We start from the raw sequence: 27125 nt of genomic DNA, 5'->3' as shown, positions 1-27125 counted from the left end.
TTCTTCCGCAGGAAGCGGAAGGACGATAGGGTAGGCGGCTCTTTGTCGAAGCTAGAGGACCGGCAGGCGGCAGCAGCAACTACGGCGGCGGCGGCAGGTGAGGGAGGCGGGAGACTTAGGTGGAGACCGCGCCCGGAGGGGAGGAGTCGGGGCCGGCCCAGCGGCTGGTCTCAGCCGGGCTACACAAGGCCCCCCAGGGCCGAGTTGGTTCTTCTTCATGTCTCAGGGCCGAATCTCTTTTCTGATTGACCCCGCTTCGCGAGTAAACGCCAGCTCCGTGACGTCACAGCCCTGCCCATCCCCTCAGCTTGATGTCACCTGGAGCCCCCTCCCCGCTTCAGTTCGTATTCCCATAGTCCTATTCACCTGGTCCCCGGCTGAACTCCGGCGGCATTGAACGAGAGTCTGCCAGGCTGTAAGACTTGCTGCAGGAAACTCCTTGACTTTTTTCGCCAACTCTGGGGTGTTGCGAAGCGTCATAATCACCGCCCCCGAGTCTAATCCGCCATCCCACTGCACTGTCAGTCGCTGCCCTTGCACGGCTCGCTGTTCAGAGTTCCTAATCCCAACCCTAGGTCGAGCCCTGATCCCCACAGCCTCCTTCATCTTGAGGCAGGGCGCCCCTCACCCTTGTTCACTTGAGGCTGGTTTTCAAACCCATTATCCTAGGCTCTCCAAATTGGTTCTACCCCTTACTCTTCTTGCTGGCAACTTTTCCTCTTGACAAGTGAAGTTCAATTTGAACCCTAAGGAATTCTTGAAGTTCCCAGAGCTCTTGCCTTTTTGTCAGACTTCAGTCTTGTAACAACCACCCGCTAGTACTCCATTCTTACCCCTTCTCCCACCCAAGTATCTGTTTTTCTCCTGTTCAGAACCCAGCAGTGATGTGGAGGTGGAGACCCACAGGAGCCCCGGACTTCACCTGAGCTACCTCAGGTATCGAACAATCCTGGGAGAGCTGGGTGGGAAGGGGTATCTCGTTTGATTTTTCTGTGTCTGGTGGGACTTGCAACATGAATCAGGCTTGGGTAGGTGCCATTTATTTTTCACCAGGTCTTTTCCCTTTTAGTAAAAGTTTCTATCTTTTCTTTTCCCGCTGTTCTCCTTGATTGTTTCTATCATTCTGGGACTACCTCCCTTTGGAGGAAGAGGACCCCTCTTTTACAGATGCTCTCGTCTCTGATCTGGTCGGTTCATTTTAGGGTTCATTTTACCTTGAACGCAAAGTCGAGGCAATGGATTAGATGGTTGAGGGGCGATCAAGGCCAAAGAAACTGGAAAGATTCCCTTATACTCATGGGGAAACAGCATGGCGTTTTACTATTTGAACAGCAGAGGGAGCCTGAACACTGCCTAGGAAAGGCTTAGGAGGTCAGACACGTGGTAGCAGGGACTCGTAGTCTGGTTGGGGGTGGGGAGAGGGGAGGGCTAGAACCACGGCAGTGGACTGACGTTCCTGAGCCCTCTTGGGAAAGAGAAGACTTAAAAAGCTTTTATAGAGTCTATAAATAAAGAGGATCTTTATGGGGTGAGGAATGGTGTGGTTTCATGTCGGTGGGATCTTCCTATGGAAGAGTGGAAGGGGTATAGAATGGGGAAAGAAAGATCCCTTGTCCTTGTGAAATTAACTCCTTTCTATTGCCTTGACCTCCCCAAAATGCTTTAGTCCTTTGTAGGGGCCTATAAGTGAAGAGTCTAGCTGTAGAATTCTTCCTCTGAAATGGAGGGGAGAGGCTGACCACTCTAGGGTTGAGAACGGTGGTGAGCTGGCAGAGAATACCAAAAAAATGACAGGTTATAGGGACTGCCCTCAAGCTGGTGATACCAGTCTCCTTACTCAGGATTTCTTGGGATCTAGAGATCTGATACTTCACAGAGCCCTTACCTGAGATCCCATGGAAGAGAGGTTCAGGGAAGTTCTGTCACCAGTATCTTTATTATCCACAATCTTAATAGCTTACCAGCTTATCTTGGCCACTATTCCTAGTCTCCTCTTAGCCTATTCAGACAACGACAAACAGCAGTTTTAATTTTGCTTCCACAACTTAAATTAGGTCAGTTCAGAAGGGGAAATAAAATCCAGTGCTGTTCTTTCCCTGCCCCCTCCTTGGCCTGTCATCGTTAGGTGAGATGAGGTGACTTGACCCCAGCTCCCTCCCTCCTCTGTTAGCCAGGCAAGGATGAATCATTCTGATCTGACCCAGGCCAGGTGCACGAGCTAGTGCCTGGGTGGGACTTCTGACAAGCCAGCCAGTCAAGGCAGAATTCTCATCCCTTGGATTCTCCATCTCCAAAGCCATTGCCCCTCTGGCCTGCCTCTTGCTGGACTGCCTCTCCTATAGTCAGGAAGAGTTTGACCTCCGTCGAGGACTCCTATTTGACACAGTTCTCCTCTTTTCTAGCAGTCACCAAGGGTGGCAAGAAAAGGAAGAGAGCCCTGAATTGGGGGTGACCAGGATGCCGGACCGGGACAGCTATGCCAACGGCACTGGGAGCAGCGGTGGAGGCCCTGGAGGCGGTGGCAGCGAGGAGGCCAGTGGGACTGGGGCAGGCAGTGGCGGGGCCAGCTCAGATGCCATCTGTAGAGACTTCCTGAGGAACGTGTGCAAGCGAGGCAAGCGCTGCCGTTATCGCCATCCAGACATGAGTGAGGTGTCCAACTTGGGGGTGAGCAAAAACGAGTTCATCTTCTGCCACGACTTCCAGAACAAGGAGTGTAGCCGCCCAAACTGTCGATTCATCCATGGCTCCAAGGAGGATGAGGATGGCTATAAAAAGACAGGAGAGCTTCCTCCTCGGCTGAGGCAGAAAGTGGCAGCCGGCCTGGGCCTTTCACCAGCTGACCTACCAAATGGCAAGGAGGAGGTCCCTATCTGCCGTGACTTTCTCAAGGGTGATTGCCAGAGAGGAGCCAAGTGCAAGTTCCGGCACCTGCAACGAGATTTTGAGTTTGATGCTCGGGGTGGAGGAGGCGCTGGTGGTGGGGGCTCAACAGGCCCAGTTCCCCCAGGACGACGTCACGATCTCTATGATATCTACGACCTCCCTGACAGGGGCTTTGAGGACCATGAACCAGGCCCCAAGCGCCGACGAGGTGGATGCTGCCCCCCAGATGGCCCCCATTTTGAATCGTATGAATACAGCCTGGCTTCGTCCCGAGGGGTGGAGTGCAGACTGCTAGAAGAGGAGAATGCCATGCTCAGGAAGCGGGTAGAAGAGCTGAAGAAGCAGGTCAGCAACCTGCTGGCCACCAACGAGGTACTGCTGGAACAAAATGCCCAGTTCCGCAATCAGGCCAAGGTCATGACCCTCAGCTCCACTGCACCAGCGACTGAGCAGACTCTGGCCCCCACCGTGGGCACTGTTGCCACTTTTAACCATGGCATCGCCCAGACTCACACTACTCTCAGCAGCCAGGCTCTACAGCCTCGCCCCGTGTCCCAGCAAGAACTGGTGGCCCCTGCTGGAGCTCCAGCTGCTCCCCCAACTAATACTGCACCTCCTGCTGCTCCACCACCCCCACCCCCACACTTGAACCCAGAGATCACGCCACTGTCAGCTGCTCTGGCTCAAACCATTGCCCAGGGAATGGCACCCCCACCTGTCTCCATGGCTCCTGTGGCTGTATCTGTGGCTCCTGTGGCCCCTGTCGCCGTATCAATGGCCCAGCCCTTGGCAGGAATCACAATGAGCCACACCACCACTCCCATGGTGACTTACCCTATCGCTTCCCAGAGCATGCGTATCACAGCCATGCCACACTGATGGGGCTAATGGACACTCCCCTGGTATAGCCTTCCAGGGCTGGGGTCGAGGGGCCCTTACCCACCCACTCGCCTAGCCATCCCAGGCCCTGTCCGAAGGGCTCACCCATGAACGAGGACGAGAAACTACAAGGAGTTTGCTTCTGAGAAGGGATTGGGTTGGTGTGTTTTCTCTCACCTCCCTTTTATGAGGGTTATCTTGTCCATCTTCCTTCAAGCCTCACAGAGGGGGCTTGCATAGGAGCGCAGACTGAAGCCAGCAGAGGAAGGACTGACTGAGGGCTTGTGTGTCCTCTGATGGGAAGTTGGGGACATCCCTGGTCTTGTCCTCTCTTCTGCACAGCACAGGTTCCAGCACTAGCTTTGGAAGAAAAAAATACCCTGTCCAGAGGGAAAGCCAGGAAAGATGGGGAAGTGGGTGGCCAGGAGAAAAGGCCTCGTAGGAGCCTTCAGACATTTGGGGGCCTAGTTGAGCTGGACAGTACAGGAGCTGCTCCTGGTCCCGTGGGAAGGCGGGGACCACAGTACTCCAGCCCAAACACTAGGGGAGCTTTCAGTACCTGGCTTGGCCTGGCAATCCATAGGGCAGGGCCCACCATTTTCCAAAGAAATAAAAAAAATTATTTTTAACAAGTGGAGGCAGTGAAAACTTGCTTAGATATTCTGTGTGGAAGATGGGAGCAGTAAATAGATCTCATGCCAAAATGAGATAAAGACCCCACTCTCACATAACTTGGGTAAGGTTGGATGGAAGCCAGTGAAGAAAGGTAGGACCCAGGACAAGACCAAGACCAAAGGCTTTGGGGAAGGCAATTCATAGCGTAAAAACATTGGAGCCACCTAGTCTAGTTTAAAAATAGTCCCATCTGTTCAGGTTTCTATCTGCATGTACTATTCCCAGGTTGCCTTAGTAACCAGGGTTCCTAGGGTCATTTAGGGGGGCAGGTACTAAGGAGGGGGCTGTGCTGGGAAATGGGAATGGGGTATGTACTGACAGATCTTCCCTTATTCAAACAGAGCAGGGCAGGTGGCTCTGCAATCTGAGTTGTTGATGGCAGTTACATCCCTCCCACCCCATCCTGTCCTCAGTTACCAGTGCCTTAAGCCTTCAAGGCTTGAGAGGTGCTGGGAAAAGGAGAGTTCTTCTGGGGACTCCGGCCTCAGGGTTCATCCCTTTCTTCCCTCTGCCTCCACTTAGAACTACAAAGATTTTCGATCCAATTGAAGAGTAAGGCCAAGGGTCCCGGTAGCCAAACCTCAGTTCCTCCTCAGCTCATGGCTGATGTAGGGGAAACAACTCAGGTGTCTAGTCTAATGGTCAGTGGATTTGGGGCTAGAGAAAGTGATCCTGGGTTGTTCTCTCCCCATCGTTTCGTGCTACCTCTTGTTCTCTTGTCTGGTTGATCACTCAGGTTACACCTGGGGTTGAAGATGGTGGGCTAGGTAAAGGCTAGTCATTAAGGGGGGGGGGGAGGCTGAAGACTAAAAACGGGCAAATACTAAAATATTGTACACGTTGGAAAGCTTAATGTTGATTTTCTGGCACAGTTCTGGATTATTAAAAGAGATTGTTTATGAGCATCTAGACAAATGTGATCATAGATACCAATGTGAATTCATCTTGGCCAAATTCTGACAAGCTAACTTTATTATTTTTTTTTGCTAAGTATCTCTAAAGAGGTAGATTTGGGAAACTGTAGATGTTGTCGGTACTTTATTAATGTACTCCAGCTAGAGACCACCAGGGGTACACCTGCAGTTGAACAAATTGGATTTAATGCTCATTGCAATGATGGAGAGAACATGCCATGCAGAACCATAGTGTATCTTGCAAGAGGGTGTCAGAAAGGACTTACAGGACCTGGACTTTGCTTAAGTGACTTAGGGGAAGGTTTGAGGAAGTGGGGCTTCACTCTGGATTCAGTGCTGTCAGGGAAGCAGGGATAATTCCAAGATTGGCTATCTTTATCTTATCTAGAAAAAGGGCGGACTAAAGTGAAGCTGAAGCTGTACTAGGTAATGAAGCAGCAGTCACTCATTAGCTGGGAGAGGGGGATGTTTGCTGTTTTGTGGTTTGCTCACTTACCTTGTTTAGTGCTTGAGCACAATTTCAAAGTGGTCTTCTTTTTTGCCTCACTTCATCACAGTTACTGAGTGTCCTTGGCTGATGTTGGTGTTTTGTGAGACTTTCTGTCCAGCAGGAGAGCACCATTTCCTACCTATGAGCCCAGGTTAGCCCCTAACAGTTCCAAACCTAGCTGTATCAGGCCAGTTCCCAGATGTCGGAGCTTCTTTCCTCTTTCTCACCTGCTAAGTCACTGCAGATAAGCAAATAATTAATGGGTTGGTTAATAGTAGCGTTTGACAGAATTAAAACTGAACATTTGTGCCTAGTAGATGTTGATGAGCACATTCATGTTAGAGAAATCTCTAGTCTCTAGTGATATCCCCAAAGGTTATGTTTTATTTAAAAAAAAAAGAAGTATAAAAATATGAAGAGCCCAGTTACCAACAGTAACACAAGGAAGTACTAAGTAATATTGAAAGTGTCTGTAACTTGGATTGACTAAATTAACCCAAGGGGTCAATTTGGATCAATTTAGATTGACTCTCCCCATGAAAAATTGTTTGCGCCTCTCTGAGGAACAAATGCAGAGATCTATGTTAGCAGTAATTCACATGAGAACAACGTGGGACTTCCAATTGGTTACATAAAATTAAAATCTTACTCTTCATAATGTCAATAAATATTAAGAGCCTGCTCTGTTCTAGGTGCTTTTCTAGGAGCTCCATAAGGATAAGAGAACCATAGTTACACAGTGTAAATATAGCAGTTCAACCCTGTAGGAGTGGAACCAATTCTGAAGTGTGTGTTCTTCTAAACAGTTTTTAGAGAGGGCCCTTGACAAACTAGTGTGGTACCTGAAAATAACTGACAAAAAGACTGAGGGTAGACCCAGTAGATGTCTTCAAAGATTTGAAGGGCTGCCTAGTGGAGAAAAGGTCCTACCTTGTTGCATAGGAAATAAGCAGGAAGTTCTAGAAAAACAGCTAACATTTGAGTACTTTATATAAACCAAGGCACTCTGCTCAGCACTTTACATGCAGTATCTCATTGACACGATGAGTATTATTAATCTACCCAGTTTGCAGAGGAGCAGGCAGGCTTAAAGAGGGTAATCAACCCAGGGTTCTGCAATTAGTAAGGAATGGAGCCAGGAATCTATTTAGGCAGACTTGGCATAAGATAATTCTAATGATAACAGCCATCCAACAAGGGGACCACTATGCAGTAACTTGGTAGGAATAATACAGAGGACGTTTCCTCAAATCCTGTTGATCCTTCCATCTTAGAGTAGGCTGGGACCAGATTACCACATCTGACCCTCTGCCTCCCCTGAGAGGCAATTGTAGTTTACATATAAATGCAGATTGCAAACCCGGGAAGTCTCAGTACTCTCCTCACTTAAGACACTTCCTCTATCAAATGGCCATCTTTTTTACTGTTACCCACTTACTGCTTATCACCACCAGGTGGCACCTGGGCAGCAGAATTGTCAATGGGCGGGGACCCACCCTGTTTACTTGTTCTGGTGCCTGCATTGCAGCTGCTGATTCTGTGGCTCCTGGGTCCCAGATGGGAAGAGACCTTCCTGGGGATGAGCTTTTGTCCTCCATATACCGTCTTCAGTGCGAGGGTCTGATGACTTAGATAGGATGAAAAATGTAAAGTATGGAAAGGAACCTCTATAGATCGCCCTCTCCATCCTCCAGCCTAAGGGAGTCCTTCCCCCTACTCCAATGCTTGGCAAATTTCAGTTTAATGAGAAGTTTCTCTCTAAGGAGGTTCATCCAGTTTCCTGCCATAGTTCTGCTTCATCAGTTGGTAAGTAGATCCCTCTTACATCCTCCAAAGAAGCAGTTTAGATAGTGTTATCTTCAGGGAAGTAGAGAAAAGGAAGTGAGAAATTTTAAGATTAAGGGAGGAAGGCTGGGCAGGGACAGGTTTTAAGCAGCTTTGATGAAACACAGCCTGATGAAATCTGTCCCGCAGAGCCAGATAAAATTTAATGGCTGCAGATCTAGTCTCTTTCAAAAAATCAATCCTAGTTCCCCTGCTGCATCAAACAGAATAACACAACGAGCCCCACATATACTGCATTAAAAGGTAATCATCTTATCCCCAACCCTTCCCTCCTGGGCTTTCAATCAGTCCACTTTCTAAGTCCCTAGACAACATTCCACCAGTTACCTTAGTCATCATCAATGAACCCTGCATTTTTCCGTTCGTAAACCTACGCAGTGCAATGTAGAACTGCATTAGTTCTACATCTGACAGTATTCTAAACCTTCCTTATAACTCAGGCAAATGAGAAATAGAATCGTCTCATTACTTTTGATTTCTCATTTTCGTGTCCTAGCAGTTCCTCAGGGTCAGGAAATTCTAGGAAAATGTAATCATTTCTGCTGCAGCTGATCCCCTCCCCACTTTGGAGCCAATTTAGTTTTAATCTGTCCTTTAACTCTTGGAGACAGAATGGACTAACTTGGAGATTTCTAAAGAGAAACAAAGCCTCACTTCCTATTCACTCCGCCTCCCCCCCCCCCCTTCCCTGAAGGCTGGATAATCTCAACTCTAATTCTCAGATTCTCCCGTTTTCTGTAGTGTCTGTCTTTACAGCGCATAGACAAGGTAGAAGACTGGGGAACAGGATAAACAAGGTCAGTCATTGAACACTTTCATTCCAAATAGGGTAATTTCTTTCCTTGTGTAAGGAGACCCAGGGGAAAAAGTATGAAAGCTAGGGAAAGTTAACAAATGAGCATGTAGGAATCCCAGACTAAATCCTGCCAAACTGTCTGAATGGAGTGAAAGGAAATCCTGATCCTCCACAACTTAACTTCACAACCCCAGCTTGCTCTAAAACCGAGTAATTCGCGACGCGGCTCTGCATGACGTCATACCACAGGCACTCCAATCCCACGTGGGGGAACTCCTGGTCCCACCTCTCCTCTTTAAATGGTACGCTACGCCTCCTTCTCTTTCTGCCTAATCACAGGCTGCACTTTTAGCCTTTTTACTCCTTTTCCCGCCATTCCAGACCGCCTATCTTGGCACTCTGGTCCAATCAGGAAGGTCCTGCCTTTCCGGAGCCCTCTCCCGCTCCCCGCGGAAGGGGGCGGGGTTTCGAGCTTTTGACTCCACCTTGGTCTCTGCGGCGCGGGCCAACCCGAGTCGTCAGGGAAGAGGGCGTGGCTTGAAGTTCCCTCCCCCATTCTGGGATTTTTGGTTTGTAGAGGGGAGCTCGTCGCAAGACTAGGCAACCGCTAGCTGGTCTCTGGGTCGGGTGGGTCCTCCCAGAGGTGGCACCATGGAGCGCTCTCTTGGAGACGACTCCAGCCCTAGCCCCGTGGACCAGACCTCTACTCCCTCCGACCCCCCTGACCTGTCCCCCACTGCAAACACAAAGCCGGAGCAGAGTTCTGGGAACCAACCTGCCGGCCCAGGCGCGGCGGGTGAGGCCCTGGCGGTGCTGACTTCGTTTGGGCGGAGGTTGCTGGTGCTGGTGCCGGTGTACCTGGCCGGCGCAATGGGACTCAGCGTGGGTTTCGTGCTCCTCGGCCTCGCCCTCTACCTGGGCTGGCGCCGGGTCCGCGAGGAGAAAGAACGGAGCCTTCGAGTAGCGCGGCAGCTGCTGGACGATGAGGAGCGGCTCACGGCAAAAACTCTTTACATGAGCCATCGAGAGCTACCTGCCTGGGTAAGCGACCCCCCTCAATCCTCAGTGCAGCATAGCCCCCTTCTAGCCCTCCAGTAGTAGGGCTCTCCCTCCCTGTCCCTAAAGTCAGCTCCTCATCTTGGGACGATGGACCCCAGACTTTCCCCTCCCGCCTCACTAGCCTCCTGCTTGCTGGAACGCGCCTCTCTTGGGATCGACTATTCCCCTCCCCTCGCCGTCCCACCTCCGCCTTCCGCACGCCCAGATCCCGGTTCTTCAACAAAATCAGGACTTTTTCCTATACGCTTGGGCAAGAGCAGTAATAACATCTGAGGAGCCCGTCTCAGCAGTGGCTCTTCCTCCAAGCTGCTCGAATGCCCCTCCTCGTTCCTGGTGCCGCTCACGCCGTTGCTGCTGCTGGGCATCCCCGTTCCCGCTCAGAGGGTTCCCTCGTCTTTCCTGTCCTCCCAAGGACTTTTAAAAAATTTCTTAAGGCCATAAGGTTCTTCCTTTTCCCGCTCTTATCCTTGGGTACCCCTGGGACCCAGCTCCGGGAGCAGCCAAGCCCCTGCACCTGGACGGACCCTCCGGCCCTCGTCTTCCAGCCTCAGGCAGCGGGGCCGCAGCGCAGCGGAGGCGGCTTCTGGACAAAGGGCGGGGGTGCTGCGGGGAGGGCAGTGCGGCTGCTGCAGTGCCCGCTGCCCACACTCCACCGCCCCTGGCCGGCCCCACCCTTTTCCGGACTGTGGGCCACGCTTTCACGGTTGGGGCCAGGACCCTATTACTACGCCCCTCTCCTCTGTTGAGGGGCCAGAATGGCTTCTCTTAGGCCTTGCAGAGGCAGAGCCCGTTACCCGGCCCCTCCCTTCCTGCTCCTCCCAGCAGAGGTGCCCGTCGAGGGAGAATCAAAGTTGACACAAGGCAGACACGGCCTTGCTACCCAGATCCTGGACTGGGGTGGAGAAAGGGGGAGAAGTGGCCCCAGGAGACTTATAGCCCAGGCAGCAACCTGCCTCTGTTCCTCCTACTCCTCATCATGGAAATTAATCTTTCTGCTAAGGCAACTCCTCCTCCGCCCAATACAAAGCACAGGTGTCCTTCCTTCCTGTAAAAGGAATCACATTGACAAAAAAGAAAACAGCAGCCTGGGCCTAAATAACTCCTCTGGCCCCTCCCTAACTCAGGAGCCGCTTCCCTCTTCACCTTCTTGGTATAGAAGTCCCAGTCTGAGGGTTTGAGGGAAGGCTGGTAAAAGGAACCCGGACTAATCCAGTCCCAGGATTTCCTCCTCAAACTCTGACTTGTCAGGACCTCCCCCTCCAGAAAGAATGTGCCCTTCTCTTCCCTCCTCCTCTCTGCCCCAGCAGCTGTCAGTTCACCTCCCTGAGCTATCCGCAAAGCAACATGGTGTGGCCTGCACCCTGGCAGCTCCCTTTGTCAGAGACCTCAGTGCCCCCAAACCCTGTGGAGGAATGAATCTCAGGATGCCCCAGCCCCTCCCCCCAACCCCTGGGTGTGAGGAGGCTCTGTCGCACTTGGGTTTCCTCAGAGGGCATCCCACCTGGCACCTTAGTAGGACCCAGGAGTAGGGGTGTGCTCCTCACTGTCTGCTTCCTCCACCTCCAGGTCAGCTTCCCAGATGTGGAAAAGGCTGAGTGGCTAAACAAGGTGAGGGCTGATTGTCTTGATTTTTTTTTTTCATGAGGGGGAATGGGGTTCGTTTCTCTTGCCAGGCCCTGTCATACTTCACTTCTAGCCCCAGCCTAGTCCCCAGTCCTCCCTGTGGGGAGGATTCTGAAGGCACTTGCCTTAGAGGCCCAGCTCTGTGACCAGATCCCTTTCCTCCCAGATTGTGGCCCAGGTCTGGCCCTTCCTGGGCCAGTATATGGAGAAACTTTTGGCTGAAACTGTGGCCCCAGCTGTTCGAGGATCTAACCCTCACCTGCAGACATTTACATTCACACGAGTGGAACTGGGTGAAAAAGTACGTATGTAGGAGGGAAAGTAATGGAAGAGAGGAGATGGGACAGGGGAGGTGGGTGGCCCAAAGGAGGCTGAGGTATTCCTCCCTTTCCATCCCCTCTCAAGAATTCATCTCTCTCCAGCCACTGCGCATCCTAGGAGTCAAGGTTCACTCTGGTCAGAGAAAAGAGCAGATCCTGATGGACTTGAACATCAGGTAATGCCACTCACCACTTTTCCCACTTTCCCTTCCTGGTCACTCTACTTCACTCCCTGGACCCCCACTACAGCCTTGTACTAACCCTCTCTGTTCTCTTCCTCACCAACCCCCAGCTATGTAGGTGATGTACAGATTGATGTGGAAGTGAAGAAATATTTCTGCAAAGCAGGAGTCAAGGGCATGCAGGTGGGGCAGATGTCAGGAGCCTCCAAGGGAAGCCTTTGCCCTAAGTTTCATCAGGTGTAGGGAAGTGGGAGGTTGGGAAAACCCAGGCTGGGGAGGTTTGTGGGAGAACGAAGGCCTCTTCTGAGGAAAGGCTTTGCTTTTCTCTTCCTGCCCCAGCTACATGGTGTCTTGCGGGTGATTCTTGAGCCACTTATTGGGGACCTTCCTATCGTGGGGGCTGTGTCGATGTTCTTTATCCGACGCCCGGTAAGGGAAAACATTGAGGAGGGGTAGATGAGTGAGGAAACAGAGGACTGGGAGGGGGAGGGTGGCCAGCTATGGGGGAGGGAATTGACAAGCAGGCTGAGGGGTCTGGTACTTGTTGGATGGGGTGACCATGCCACCATATGCTCTGTCCTGATCCCCTTGCTCTGTGCTTCCAGACCTTAGATATCAACTGGACAGGGATGACCAACCTGCTGGATATCCCAGGACTCAGGTATCAAGGACTTACTGAGTACCGCTAAGTATTCCAGCCCTGGCTTGGAGGATTAATGAATACAGAGCAGTAAAAGCTGAAGCCAGTGTCCTCCAGGAGCCTTGACCCTAGTTGGGGACATCAGACAAATACCCATGAAAAGTTGCATACTGTAATTTTTTTTCTGTGGGAGGACCGTGCATTTTGGTAGAGGATGAAGAAGGCTACAGACTCCTCAGCAGGGGCAAAAGGAGAAAGACGAACTGGGATGGTAGTGAGGGAGGGACAGAGCAGTAGGTGGGAAATCAGGGTAGAAGCGTAGCAAAAAGGTGTATTGAAGCAAGGACTTCCCTATAGCTTTACATCTCTTGATTGTGGGAAACAGTTGGGGGTGGGGAGATATGGGAAGCTAGGGCCACACTCACCTCCTTTTCTCCTCCCTCATTCAGCTCCCTCTCTGACAACATGATCATGGATTCCATCGCTGCCTTCCTTGTGTTGCCCAATCGATTACTGGTGCCCCTTGTGCCTGACCTTCAGGATGTAGCCCAGTTGCGTTCCCCTCTTCCCAGGGTACGGCCTCTCCCCTATTAGACAGATCCTTCTCTCAGGAACCCTGTGCTGGATCTTTAACTTCTCACAATCTGATTCCTGCCCTCAGGGCATTATTCGGATTCACCTGCTGGCTGCACGAGGGCTGAGCTCTAAGGACAAATATGTAAAGGGCCTGATTGAGGGCAAGTCGGACCCGTACGCACTTGTGCGAGTGGGCACCCAGGCATTCTGCAGTCGTGTCATCAATGAGGAACTTAACCCCCAGTGGGGAGAGACTTACGAGGTGGGAGAACCAAGGAAAGGGGCTATGTCAGGTTGGGAGGCTCTGGGAGGTTTTGAGAGAAGATGCTGATGGGATGATTCTCACACTTGCAGACCCTTATCCCTCTGTGTCCTTCAGGTGATGGTACATGAGGTCCCAGGACAGGAGATTGAGGTGGAGGTGTTTGACAAGGATCCAGACAAAGATGACTTTCTGGGCAGGTGAGACTCTGCCTGTGTTGGGATTCTAAAGCCCCAAGGCCACCAAGTTCCCAGAGGGAATTATAATCCTTTTCCAAGCTTGAGAATCATGTGTCATTTTCCTTCCCAACCTTCCCACCCCTTATCCCCACCACACACACACATGCACACATACATAAATGCCTCCTGAGTCTTCAGAAGGGAGTCTGAGATCTGCCAGCTATTTCTGGGTGGTTGAGTGGAGGGCCAATGAACAACATGCTGCTAATTACAACACTCCCCTCTTTTCCCTTTCACTGCCATCATCACCACCACCACCACCCCTAGAATGAAGCTGGATGTGGGGAAGGTATTGCAGGCTGGAGTAATGGATGAAGTAAGTTGAGAGAAGAGGAAGGTAGAGGGTGGTGTCACCCATTGGGTAGACAATGGTTGCTACGTTGGCGGGGAAGAGGTTGGGTGGGTATCTGATCTCTACTCTACTTCTTCTGTAGTGTATACTATACTCACTTCTTCCTCTCCCTCTCCCTCCAGTGGTTCCCTCTACAAGGTGGGCAAGGCCAAGTTCACTTAAGGCTAGAATGGCTTTCACTCTTGCCAGATGCAGAAAAACTGGAGCAGGTAACTAACATGTACAACAGGAACCTAGTAGGGGAGAAACAGGTAGTTAGTATGGGGGCCTGAGGGGATGGAGGTCTGACTGCTACCCGCCCCCACCAGGTTCTGCAGTGGAACCGCGGAGTCTCCTCCCGACCAGAGCCCCCATCAGCTGCCATCTTAGTTGTCTATCTGGATCGGGCCCAGGATCTTCCTGTGAGTGTGGCTTCTGAGGGCATTCCCACACCATCCCCCTTGCCCCTGCTCCAGAAGCAACAGCATGTGACACAAGGGTTCCAAGAAGGGGATCAGAGCCACCTCAGGGAAGAGATTCTGATGAGAGCCCACCTTCCTTCACTGAAACAAAAACAACCAAGATGGTGACCTCTGAATTGTATCCCCCACAGCTGAAAAGGGGGAACAAGGAGCCCAACCCCATGGTACAGCTGTCAATTCAGGATGTGACCCAGGAGAGCAAGGTGAGGGCCAGGACAAGGACATCACTGTGGGAGGTGTCATACGTGTGTGGGGCCAGAAGGAGGGAGGACTGTTCTTGGGATGAAGTCTTCCCTTTAGAATGCCTGTAAGGGCAGGGGTTTTCTGGAGAAGTAGGAATGGTACTGTGCCGTGTACCTTTGACCCCATCCTGCACATCTCCAGTCTGTCTATAGCACCAACTCTCCAGTGTGGGAGGAAGCCTTCCGATTCTTCCTGCAAGACCCTCAAAGCCAGGAGCTCGATGTGCAGGTAAGAGAATCACCTATCAGCCCCTCCTGGATTCCCTACTCTGTCTTTCAGATCAGCACCATTTCTTCTCTCCATCTTCTCCTCTGATCTCTATTTTCAGTCCATCTACCTAGACTCTCCACCTCCTCCACTCTCCATAGTTCCTCACCCTTCTCTCTAGAATCATTATGATAATTGAGAATTTTACACTGAAAATAGTGATTTTTGTGGTATGTAAATTATAGCTCAATACAATTATTTTTTAAAAGAGAAGAACATACTGAGCACCTGCAGACACCTAACACTCTTAAGGTCATAGAGCATGAAACATGGTATCTGCCTTCATGAAGCTCACTGGCTAGTTTCATAGACACAAACATATATAAAATCATCTAAGTATGATTCAACATTAACCAGTGGGTGTGAAATACCCATAGTATGGTGCTAAGGATGGCCAGAGAAAGGTACAGAGGGTGGAGAAAGGAGAGACTTTGTGAAGGAAGCAGGATTTTCAGTGGGTCTTGAAGTATCAGTAGGATTTAAATAGGCAGAGAGGAGCAGAATGAGAACTTTCCAGGTAATGGGACCACAAAGAGCAAAGGAGGGACCATCGAGTGGGCAGAGGACTGTAAAAGGAGCAAAAGTTTTGTCTTTGGCACAGAGGGAATGAAGCTGCAGCCATGTTATTGTTTTTTGAGTCCGCCTCCCTCTTCCCTAATCTCTTACTCCATCCCCTTCTCCTGGGCCTGTAGGTGAAGGATGACTCCAGGGCCCTGACTTTAGGGGCACTGACCCTGCCTCTGCCTCGTCTGCTGACTGCTCCTGAGCTCACTCTGGACCAGTGGTTCCAGCTCAGCAGCTCTGGCCCAAACTCCCGGCTCTACATGAAACTGGTGATGAGGGTATGGAGATGGGGAAAGTGCTGTGGGTAGGGAAGGGCCTTGTGGATTCCTCGGTATTAAGAGTAGGGAAAGGGCATCCCCTAAGATTAAATGAGCTAGTGTATGTGGAAGCATCTAGAAGGAACACAAAAAATGTTGATGTCACTGGAGGAAGAGATGGTTGAGTAGAGTGAGCGAGGAGGGAACCCTCTAGAGATATGCCCAGCCCAGGCAGGGACCTGTTTACCCAGTCAGAGCCCCCACTCTGTCCCCTAGCCCCCTACACCTTGCCTGCCGGAGCCTAAATGCACTGCTTTGACTCGACAATCACAGTCACTCCCCTTCCCAGCTCCTGTACTTGGATCCATCCGAAGTGCGCTTCCCTGCTGTGCCTGGTACTCCGGGGGCTTGGGACCTGGACAGTGAGGACCCCGAGACAGGCAGCAGTGTGGATGCCCCACCTCGACCCTATCAAACTACTCCTGACAGTAATTTTGGGACAGAGGTGAGTCACTATCTGGAAGGAACTAGAACTGTGTGTGTGCAAAGCCTATTTCAGGGCTGGGTCTGACAGGTTCCTCCCTTTGACATCTGGTGCCCCCATCTGTCCCTTTTGCAGAATGTGCTTCGGATCCATGTATTAGAGGCCCAGGACCTGATTGCCAAAGACCGTTTCTTGGGAGGATTGGTGAAGGGCAAGTCAGACCCTTATGTCAAACTAAAGCTGGCAGGACGAAGCTTCCGGAGCCGTGTTGTTCGGGAAGATCTCAACCCCCACTGGAATGAGGTCTTTGAGGTCAGAACCGAGTGGCTAGGACTCCTCCCAGCCCTGCCCCCTTCTTCCCCCAGTTCTGACAGTGGTCCAGAAAACCTCTGCAGTCAGCTGATGGGCAGGGGTGGGGGTGTGGTCTCGTCATTTGAAGAAGGAAAGGAAAGGATTCCCTTACGTCCCCACTGTTTTCTCCCACTAGGTGATCGTCACATCAATTCCAGGCCAAGAGCTAGAGGTTGAGGTTTTCGATAAGGACCTGGACAAGGATGACTTTCTGGGCAGGTGAGAGGGTAGGAGGCTGGGCCTCTGTAGGCCATGGAAGTTTGGCCTCCTGGAGACAAGAGACTGGCTTTGACCATAGACTTGACTCTTTCTCCTTTACAGGTGTAAAGTGAGTCTCACCACAGTCCTAAACAGTGGCTTCCTTGATGAAGTGAGTATGGAATTAGAATCAACCATCCCTCCTGAACCTGACATGTCTCATTCTCATAGTCCCTGTCTCCGCACCCCCAAGTCTTAACCCTACCTAATTCCACAGTGGCTGACCTTGGAGGATGTCCCATCTGGCCGCCTACATTTGCGTCTGGAGCGTCTGACCCCTCGTCCCACTGCTGCTGAGTTAGAGGAGGTAAGGAAAGATGCTGGAGGAAGGAAGGGACCACAGATGGGTCAAGGTAAACTCTTCCATCAGCTTTCAAGGCATATGCCAGGCCCCAGGGTGTCAGTGACCACTCCCCAGCCCCTGTGTGTCCTCCCCCAGGTGCTGCAGGTGAACAGTTTGATCCAGACTCAGAAGAGTGCAGAACTGGCAGCAGCCCTGCTGTCCGTCTACCTGGAGCGGGCTGAGGACCTGCCGGTGAGATCTGCTCCCCACACCCCATAGCTCTTTGGCCCTTCTTCCTCCCTCAGGTTTGGATGCTGCTGGTGTATTTGGAATAGTAAATTCCAAATTCCTCTCTCCCAGGTGGGAAGAATTGTCTGTCCAAGAACAGGAGGGTGGTGGCTGTCAAGTGATAATGGGGACATAGGCCACTGGCTGTGGATGTAGTTTGTGGTGGGGATCCACTGGTCCAAATTTAAGACTAATATTCTCTTTCCAGCTCCGGAAAGGTACCAAGCCTCCCAGCCCTTATGCTACTCTTGCTGTAGGAGATACTTCCCATAAAACTAAGGTATTAGGAAATGCTGCAGGACTAGGGATGGGAGGGACGAGAGGAGTAGAGAGTGTCAACCACTGATCATCACCCCCCATCTCCACCAGACTGTTTCCCAAACATCAGCCCCTATCTGGGATGAAAGTGCCTCCTTTCTCATCAGGAAACCAAACACTGAGAGCCTGGAGTTGCAGGTACTGTAACTTCATTCTACAAACATTTTGCAGATTGCTGTCATGGGTCAGGCACTGAAGCAGGCACAGGGCATTCAGAGATAAAAAGTATAGTTCTTATCTTTTTGGAATTCACACTCTCTTGGGAGAAAAATGACCAGAGAATACTTCCAGACAGATAATAACCACTAAGGTAAAAGGCAACGTGAGGAAAAAAGGAGAGGTTCTAACTCAGACTAGGGAAAAGGTGAGGTGGCTGCTAAGAAAGACGTCCTTAGCTTACAGGTAAATAGGCCCTGACAGGAAAACTCTTTAGGCTGAGAAGGAAATGGAGGAGAAAGAAGGCAAATTATAGATTAGAGAGGCAGGCAGAAGCGAGCTCACAGGAGCTCTTAAAAAATATGCTAAGAATTTGGATTTTACCCTAAAGGCATAGGGAACACTGGAAGGAATGGAGGGTGGCATATCCAGATGTGCATTTTAGAAAGATCTTGCTGACACCAGGGTGAAAGATGGACTAGAGGAAGGCAACACTGGAGGCAGGTAGATGAGTTAAGAGACTATTAGATTTACCTGAAGCAAGAATTGACAAAGGCCAGATGTATTTAGTGGTTATTTTGACATGGAAGGGGAGAAGGAACAAGGAACAGCCTAGGTGCTAACTCCCAGGTTTAGCATGGGTGGGCTGGCTGGACAGATAAAGGTACTGTTGCCAACACAGGGAATGCACAGAGCAGGAGTTAGCATTTGAGATCTCTTGAGGGCCATCCAAGGGGAGACAGCCATCCTGTTGGTAGATCTACAGCCCATTACAATGTTCTTCCCTCTCCCTCCTGTTTGAGCATCGTGAGCAAGCAACAGGGAGCAACTGTAGTCATGAGGGTGAGCAAGATCCCTCAGGGCGTGTGTAGAGTGAAAAGAGGACAAAAGGATGGACAATGAAAGGACAGATGGGGGAAGAAGAGCCTTTCAGAGGGCCTGAAGTGTAGCCATGGCGGTAGGATGCTCACCAGGAGAGAGTGGGTTACAGAAGCCGAAAGAAGTGTGTTTCAAGAGACAGGAAGTGGTCAAATGTTGCCGAGTGTTAAAATTCATCATCTTGCATAGCAGGGCATCACTATGTACTAAAGTCAGCAAATTATGAAGTAGAGATGTAGGCAGATTAGTTAGAACTGTTAGAACGAAGAAGCAGGAAGGGCTTAAACGTCATTACATCTGGAGTATGGACGTGGGGGTAGGATGGGCAGAAACTTAATTCCGTTTTTACTGTCCTCCGCCCTGTGCAGGTATTACTGGTATCATCTGTGAAAGCTTAGGAAGTAAATAGCACAGCCTGCTCTGGTTAAGACAGGAAAGTAGGGAAGTGGGACCAGAAGGAGCGTCTCTCACCACAACCACCCAAGCCTCCAAGCGTTTGGACCTGGGATGCCAGAACTAAATCATTTCTCTTTTTTTTTTAACGTGATTTTTTTTCTTTTGCTTTTTTTTGGGGGGTGGGGGTAATTAGGTTTATATATTTTTAGAGTAGGTACTAGGGATTGAACCCAGAACCTCCTGCATGCTAAGCATGTGCTCTACCACTTGAGCTATACCTTCCCCCTGAATCACTTCTCTCTTGATCACAGTCCTGTTGCTCCGCAGGTTCGGGGTGAGGGGACTGGCACACTGGGTTCGTTATCCCTGCCCCTCTCCGAGCTCCTCGTGGCTGACCGGCTCTGCCTGGACCGCTGGTTTACACTCAGCAATGGTCAAGGGCAAGTGCTACTGAGAGCACAGCTGGGGGTGAGCGCCAGGACATGTGGGCAGGGGGAGGGAGGGCGGGAGCAGAGGGCCATGTCCTCCTAGCCCGGGGGGAGCAGGACGCTGTGCAGCTCACGGCATTCTTGCCCGCCTAGATCCTGGTGTCCCAGCACTCGGGGGTGGAAGCTCACAGCCACAGCTACAGCCACAGCTCCTCCTCTCTGAGTGAAGAACTAGAGCTCTGGAAGGGACTCCCACACATTACCTCCTCAGCCCCAGAGCTCCGGCAACGCCTAACGCACGGTGACAGGTAAAGCTCTGGGACAGAAAGATGGGACACAGTCAAGGAACTAAAGGATAAGCTATAGGCTCCCGAGGCACCACCTCTCCCAGGCCCATCTCCATCTCTCCACAGTCCCCATGAGGCTCCAGCCGGGCCTCTGGGCCAGGTGAGACTGACGGTTTGGTACTACAGTGAAGAACGAAAGCTGGTCAGCATCGTTCACGGGTGCCGGTGAGACTCTATCCATCCCAGACTCGTTTCTCCCCATCCCTCCCCTGAGGCTCCCTCATCACTGCCTTCCTCCTGTTCCAGGGCCCTTCGACAAAATGGGCGGGACCCTCCTGACCCCTATGTGTCACTGTTGCTACTGCCAGACAAGAACCGGGGCACCAAGAGGAAGACTTCACAGAAGAAGAGGACCCTAAATCCTGAATTCAATGAGCGGTAAGTCAGTGGGCATTCAGGTGGGGAGACAGCAGGCTCAGGAAGGACCCTGCCCCTGACACCCAGTCCCTCCCCAGGTTTGAGTGGGAGCTGTCCCTGGATGAGGCTCTCCGGCGAAAGCTAGATGTCTCTGTGAAGTCTAGTTCCTCCTTCATGTCACGAGAACGTGAGCTGCTGGGGAAGGTAAGAGGGCAGGGGTGAGCAGGGTGAAGAGGAGCGTTAGAGGCTGCCAGTGGCAAGGCTTGCAGTCCTTATTGGGAGGAATCGCCCTGGTGACACTACTCTACCGGTGACCCAGTTACCTCGCCACTGATTTGGGACCAGGAGTATGTGAGGATGGTCTTTGGATGTATCAAAAGTAACATATCACCCCAACTATCCTCCAACACAGGTGCAGTTGGACCTTGCTGAGATAGACCTCTCCCAGGGTGCAGCCCAGTGGTGAGTATCTGGTGAGCTGGGGATGGGCCTGGATCTTTGAGGAGACATCCCAGTCACAGGGGGAGAAAAGGATGTAATCTGAGCTGAGAACCATGATCTTCTGAAGTACAAGAGCCTCAGATCATGTCTCATTTATAAGAGGACACAAAAGTCATCTTTCTACCCGAGCTGTCTCTGCTTGTTCCTGCAGGTATGACCTCATGGATGACAAGGGCAGCTCCTAGGATCCGGGGATTCCCAGCCTGACTGCTGTCTCCTTGCCTCGTCTCTTGCTGCATCACCACCTCAATGTGATGAGCCTAAAGCCTGGGGCCAGCGGACAGAGCCTGCGCCTCCCAGCCCTCTCACCTCCAGGCCCATGCTAGGGCCTTTGCCTGACCAAAGAGGACCGTACGTTACCCTTTGCTGCACGGCCTTTATCCTTCTGGGGTCCTAGGACAGGGACCTGAGCTGGCTGTCTCCTGCTCTGCCTGCACATCCTTCTCCTTTTCTCCCAGCTCCTCAGGGCCTTGTGTCTGTGCCTGGCCACTGGCAGCACTAGCAGTGGCATTAGCTTATGCCAAATATAGCTTTTGGAAAGTTCTTTTTTCTTAAATTGGACAGTCACCTTCTTCCCTACCATAAGCAGTCAGGGAGGGTGGAAAGGCAAACCACTCAAGCTGAGAGCCTCTTGGATTACTGTATGTGGCAAATGTACAGCAACCTAGACCCTGTGTCCAGTTCTGTACCTACTTTCCTCAAGCCTGTCCTGAAAATTACACCTGCTATGTTGACTGGGGCCAGCCAGTCTCTTGATTCACTCTGGGAATTGGGAACACCTGGATTCCATCCAAGCCTTCAGGTAGCCAGTATCAGTCTTGGCGCCTCTAGCTGCTGCTGTGCAGAGGGCTTTGGAGGACTCAGGACAGCAGGGCCAATTTTTATCCAGGTGCCTAGGCTATTAACTCACTGACTAGAACTGAATCTCTTAGCTTTGTACCAACTCTGCCAATCCACTGTTATCTTACATTAAACGTTATACTCAAATCAGCTGTGGCTCTTTTCCTTAAGAACAGGGACTCCAGCCTACCCATCAGATATTTATTCCAAGTGTCAAAAGCCTTTATTCAATTCACAAATGTCAGTTTGTTTATATTTTTAACAACCAGATGATCAGATTATTAAAAAGGCTGATTTAAGCAAACGATCCCACGTCTTAGAACCTTCACCACAAGTTGTCCTTGTAATTATTCTCAGAGTCTTGGTAGGCATCCAAACTGGTCCTTTCCCTTTGAGATTCCTTTCCTATCAAGTCAGCATGTACCTTCTCCAAAGATTTTACATTCTGGCTCCTTAGAATAACTCTAACTTGGTGGATCACAACCTCTGGTTCCACCGGAGCTTCTCCGGGATCTTTTAGAGCCAGGCTGCGGTGCAGCTTCTTCACTGACTTGTTGCTCCGTGAAAGGGGAAAGCAGTGAGGCAGGCGCAGGCGGGTGAGCGCCATGCAGCTGGGACTGCGTCAGTTTCGATAGTGGTCAGAACCCCCTGTATTTGCCCCCAAGACTGTTGGTTCCGTTGAGGGTGGTCAAGGGACCTATGTGAATTAGCTACTGTGTTGTTTCTGGTGAGATTCATTCCCTGTCACCGTGACAAAGTCTTACCCATCCACCTGTCTGCTGACCATTATCATCCTGTGGGCTTCCCAGGGAAAGGATTTCTAGCCCTGGTGAACTTGGAAGCTCTGTGCCACTGCACAGGGTCACAGAGTGGCAGGTTTAGCCATATCCAAAGAAGCTCTGGGCCCACCTGATGGGCAGCTACATGAGAAATATTTATACCCATTCAGATCTCTCACCCTGAACCCTGCTCCTTTTGGGACCCTTCCTGGAATGCAAGTATAGAAGCTGTGCCTCCTCCCTTCTAACTGCCACGTGAAAGGAGGAGTGAATTCCTGAAAACCAGGTCCCTGGAATAGGAACTTGGAGATTTTGTAACTGCCTCAGGGGGGCTTTATCATCTTCTCTGGAAGAATATAAACAGGCTGCTGTCCACTGGGAGGAAAGGAGAGGCTCAAGGGAAAGAACTAAACTCAGCTCCACAAGGAGTTGTCAAATCTACCCAATTAGCAAAAGTTGAATTTAAACTCTATGCCATCAACTAACTGAGCTCCTTTTTTCCCACCAGTAATTCCTTCATACTCACTGCTAGTTCTTTTGCCCTATTTCCTCCTCATCAACTTAAGGGCCTTGGCCATGAGCAAGAAGTCTCTGTTGCCCTTCCCCAGACCCACAGAGTTAAGGGCTGAAAACCCCAAAACACACGGCAGAGGAGCTCATATTTCTAAGGTCTCTCATCTTATTATTCAACACTGGGCACATGGCCCAAGGCCTGCTGTTCTAGCTGGCCTCAGATAATACAACCAGGGATCTTGCAATGTGTGATTTTAAGAAGCACTCTTGACCTAGTTCATCACTTCCAAGTAATTACATTTCCAGAAAGCTAAAGGACATGGCACAAATTCTCCCATCCCAAAAAGGTCCCTCCTCTTTTGCAACCTTTTCAAATTCAGGATACATAAGGGAAGAGGTATTGATCTACATATTAAATATAAGGCAAGACACAATTCAGTACATTGTTGTGCTTATACATACAAAGATGAAGCAAATTAAGGGTCATTAATCATAGGAATTAAACATTAATGCATGTCTCAAAACAGCTGACCTCTGACACTGACACATGATGCCTACTTCTTCCAGAGAAAGGCAGAGTTAACTGCACATGGATACACTGTCACTGATGTTTGCAAATACTGCCTTCCTGGAATGTGACTATTGGCCCAAACAATGTGTTGCAGTTAACTGGGCATGGCAACAGATGTCTACCCAAAGGCCATTTGCCCCTCTTCCCTACATACAGAACCCTAGAACATTCCTGGTGGCAGTGTGCCAGCCCCAAGGGATTAATCACAATCCTCTTTTTTGGAAACTCACTTCCCCAGCCTCCGCTGCAACTCAGAATGGCTCTGTGACCCAGCTCTGGTCAATAAGATGTAAGAGGAAGTCATCTGGGGATGGAGCGTCAACAGAAGAAAACCCTGGTTGCCCCCCTTCCTTTACCACTTGAGTCATTAGTGAGAAGATGTGATGCCTGGAGCTGCAGCAGCTTTCTTTAAGGCCTTGAAGTCACTAACACAAGGAGGAAAAGCTAACATGATTATAGGAATATGTATTTTATAAATTAGGGTCATATTATAACCTGCTTTTTTCACTTAATACATAATAAGAATTTTTATACTTCATTGTTTTTTGAAAATATAATTTATAATGGTGATAATGTGTACAATTCCATAGAATGACTGCATCACAGTTTAACTGATTATTGTCAGAAATGAAGGTACAGGGGGAGGTATAGCTGAGTGGTAGAGTGCATACTTAGCATGCACAAGGTCATGAGTTCGATCTCCAGTACCTCCAGTTAAAAAAACAATAAAAATAAATAAATAAATAAATAAACCTAACTACCTCCCCCCCAAAAAAACAAAACAAAGAAATGAAGGTAGTTCTCACTGTGCTATTCACTGTGGGAACATAAAAATATTTATACACACTAAAAGGATTTCCTTAGGATACATAGAATTGGTGGGTCAATTTCTGTACAGTAACAATTTTTAATAAACTCTTCCAAACTGCATTGTAAAGAAATTATACAAATTTTCTGTACTCCCACTAGCATTACACAAAAGTGTTTTCCTATATTGTCTCCTGGATATTATAAAAACCTGCCAACTGACGGGCAAAATTTTGTCTACTTTTATAGGTTTTCCTGTCTCTTCTCTCACTGTTACGATTACCAACTGTCATTTCTTTGTGAAATCAGTAAGCCTTCTCTCTAGCAGCAATCCCCCCACCTGTCAATTTTCTTTTCTAATCTTGGGCTGGAATCCAGATAACATTTGTGGAGTGTTGCACTAGGAAGGTACTACTGAAATGTAAAGGTAAGACTGCCCTAAAGAACTAAAATCCAATCTAACACAAAAAGCAAAGGCAACGAAAGCAAAAATAAACAAGTAAGACTACATCAAACTAAAAACCTTCTGTACAGCAAAAAAAATAACCTGCTGAGTGGAGAAAATATTTGCAAATCATTTATCTGATAAGGGATTAATATCAAAAACATACAAAGAACTCATACAACTCAACAGCAAACAAACAATCCAATTTAAAAATGGGCAGAAGATGGGGAGGGTATAGCTCAAGAGGTAGAGTGCATGCTTAGCATGCACGAGAGCCTGGGTTCAATCCCCAGTGCCTGCTCCAAATGTAAATAAATAAATAAACCTAATTCCCTCCCCCTCATAAAACAAACAAACAAAAAATGGGCAGAAGATCTGAATAGACATTTTTCCAAAGAAGACATACAGATGGCCAATAAGTACATGAAAAGGTGCTCAACGTCACTAATCATCAGGGAAATACAAATCAAAACCACAATGAGATAACACCTTACACCTGTTAGAATGACTATTATAAAAAAGACAAGAAATAACAAGAGTTGGCAAGGATGTGGAGAAAAAGCAACCCTTGTGCACTGTTGGTGGGAATGTAAATTGGTGCAGCCACTATGTAAAACAGTGTGGAGGTTCCTCAAGAAATAAAAAGTAGAACTACCATATGATCCAGCAATTCCACTTCTGGGTATTTTTCTGAAGAAAACAAAAACACTAATTAGAAAAGATACATACACCCCTATTTCACTGCAGCATTATTTGCAATAGCCAAGATACGGAAACAATCTAAAGGTCCACTGATGGGTGAATGGATAAAGAAGATGTGATATATATTATATACAATGAAATATTATTCAGCCATAATAAGTAAGGAAATCTTGCCATTTGTGACAGGATGGATGGAACTTGAGGGCATTATGGTAAATGAAATAAGTCAGACAGAGAAAAACAAATACTATACGGTCTCACTCATGTGAAATCTAAAAAACATGACAACAAAACCAAGCTCATAGATACAGAGCACAGACTGGTGGCTGCCAGAGGCAGGGGACGGAGGGTGGATGAAATGGGTGAAGGGGGTCAAAAGGTACAAATTTCCAGTTATAAAATAAATAATTCCTAGGGATGTAATGCACAGCACAGTGACTATAATTAATTACACTGTATTGCATTATTTTTAAGTTGCTAAGAGAGTAGATCTTAAAAGTTCTCATCACACAAACTTTTTGTAACTGTATGGTGACAGAGGTTAACTAGATTACTGTGAGGATCATTTTGCAATGTATACAATACCAATCACTATGTTGTACACCTGAAACTAATACAATGTTAAATGTCAATTATACCTCAATTTTAAAAAAAAGAACTAAAAACCTAGGTAGGAGTAGGGTAGTCAGGCAAGCAGAGTAACTGTAACACAGCTGAACATAAGAAAGGTATAAAGAACAGAGAAGTAAGAGAGCAGCTGAAGGGCTCCTTCAAACATTTTCACTGTGCTCTCTGCAAACCTAGTTCCACATAACACTTCCCACTCACTATATCCCTTATAATTCTTTATCTTTATTTGTACAAATCTCACTGTGGCCTCCCCTGAAACCTGGCTCACCTCCCAAGAAAGCTCAATCCTGGAAGCACCCTCTAGGGGAGAACGTCCTTTCTCCTGAACCCCATATACTGATACTGGGAGGTGAGCTGTGCATTCTCCTTGTGCCCCAATGCTGCCTCCCCATCCTTATTCTCAGAGCAGTGAAAATCTCAGCTTCTTTGGGGATGATGCCAATCTGATATACTGTCTCTACCTTTTCCCATTGCTATCACTCCCTAAATGCACACACACTCAGTATTTACAGAAGGGTGTGGCACCCTGAATACTGCTGTCACCCTGGATACTGCTGTCACCCTGGAGTCTTCAATGTACACTGTAGGTAATTCAATAACTAGTATCATAGTTCCTCACTGGGGTGGACACTGCTGGTTTCCTTTCCTCTCCTCCCCACCTGGATGGACTCCAATCCAGTTCCACTGGCAGGGAAACACCCTGGGTGACCCAAGTGAATCAGAGCAACACCATCGTCCCCACCACGGGAAAGGCAATAACCCAGACCTAACGCAATCAAGGCAATTTCCCTGGGCATGGTGATTAGTTCAAGGATGGATGGTCAAGAAAAGCTTGCTCTTCCTCTCGTGGTATAAGGATGTAACAGCTAAGCCATATCTGGCCCCAGGAGGGGACACAAGGAAGAAGCTAACACACGGACAGTGGCAAGTGAATTAGAGAACAGGTCCCTTTATGTCATGAAATTCTTGATCAAAATAAACTGAAGAGGGGAGGGATACAATTCAGTGGTAGAGCACCTGCTCAGCATGCATGAGGTCCTGGGTTCTATTTCCAGTAACTCTGTTAAGAAAACAAACACACCAAAAACCAAACAAAAACAACAACAAACAAATGAACTGAAAACCCACCCTACCTGTAGACTTTTCAATTACATAAGCCAATAAATCCTCTTTATTGCTTAGCCAGTGTTAGTCAGATTTTTTGCTATTTGCAATTGAAAGAACCTTCAGGGACACTCTCCTCAAACCCAAAGACCTTCACC

At 49.2% G+C, this 27125-nt stretch overlaps 2 protein-coding genes and 1 long non-coding RNA gene across 6 annotated transcripts; 2 read left to right on the top strand and 1 right to left on the bottom strand.

The window, feature by feature from the left end:
• Positions 1-16: 16 nt before the first annotated feature.
• ZC3H10 (zinc finger CCCH-type containing 10) lies at positions 17-5346 on the top strand. 4 transcript variants are annotated; one of them, XM_010976880.3, is made up of 3 exons: positions 17-97; positions 873-936; positions 2406-5346. In XM_010976880.3, the coding sequence occupies exon 3, from the start codon at positions 2458-2460 to the stop codon at positions 3763-3765; it is 1308 nt and encodes a 435-aa protein (XP_010975182.1). In that variant the 5' UTR covers positions 17-97; positions 873-936; positions 2406-2457; the 3' UTR covers positions 3766-5346. The 4 variants fall into 4 exon arrangements, with proteins under 4 accessions (XP_010975182.1, XP_010975180.1, XP_064347184.1 ...); XM_010976878.3 differs by having other exon boundaries at positions 2403-5346; XM_064491114.1 differs by lacking the exon at positions 17-97 and adding an exon at positions 154-415.
• LOC116156590 (uncharacterized) lies at positions 4016-8794 on the bottom strand. The gene is made up of 4 exons (XR_004140439.2): positions 8730-8794; positions 7341-7471; positions 5851-6082; positions 4016-4125 (listed from the first exon to the last, which is right to left on the bottom strand). It is a non-coding gene; the product is annotated as an uncharacterized LOC116156590 (long non-coding RNA).
• Positions 8795-9136: 342 nt separating this feature from the next.
• ESYT1 (extended synaptotagmin 1) lies at positions 9137-21566 on the top strand. Its single transcript, XM_010976877.3, has 31 exons — positions 9137-9526; positions 11111-11152; positions 11334-11468; positions 11590-11663; positions 11780-11852; positions 12009-12098; positions 12275-12330; positions 12759-12882; positions 12971-13147; positions 13265-13347; positions 13654-13702; positions 13861-13947; positions 14047-14139; positions 14331-14402; positions 14584-14670; positions 15402-15551; positions 15880-16035; positions 16150-16326; positions 16502-16584; positions 16687-16735; positions 16841-16930; positions 17063-17158; positions 17403-17474; positions 17564-17650; positions 19271-19411; positions 19525-19679; positions 19785-19883; positions 19965-20096; positions 20174-20279; positions 20488-20537; positions 20728-21566. Exons 1-31 carry the CDS (start codon positions 9137-9139, stop codon positions 20759-20761), a joined length of 3309 nt encoding a protein of 1102 aa, XP_010975179.1. The 3' UTR covers positions 20762-21566.
• Positions 21567-27125: the final 5559 nt, after the last annotated feature.

This window comes from Camelus dromedarius, chromosome 11, assembly GCF_036321535.1.
Source record: "Camelus dromedarius isolate mCamDro1 chromosome 11, mCamDro1.pat, whole genome shotgun sequence".
Taxonomy (NCBI): domain Eukaryota; kingdom Metazoa; phylum Chordata; class Mammalia; order Artiodactyla; family Camelidae; genus Camelus; species Camelus dromedarius.
This window is presented reverse-complemented; position numbering and strand designations above follow the sequence as displayed.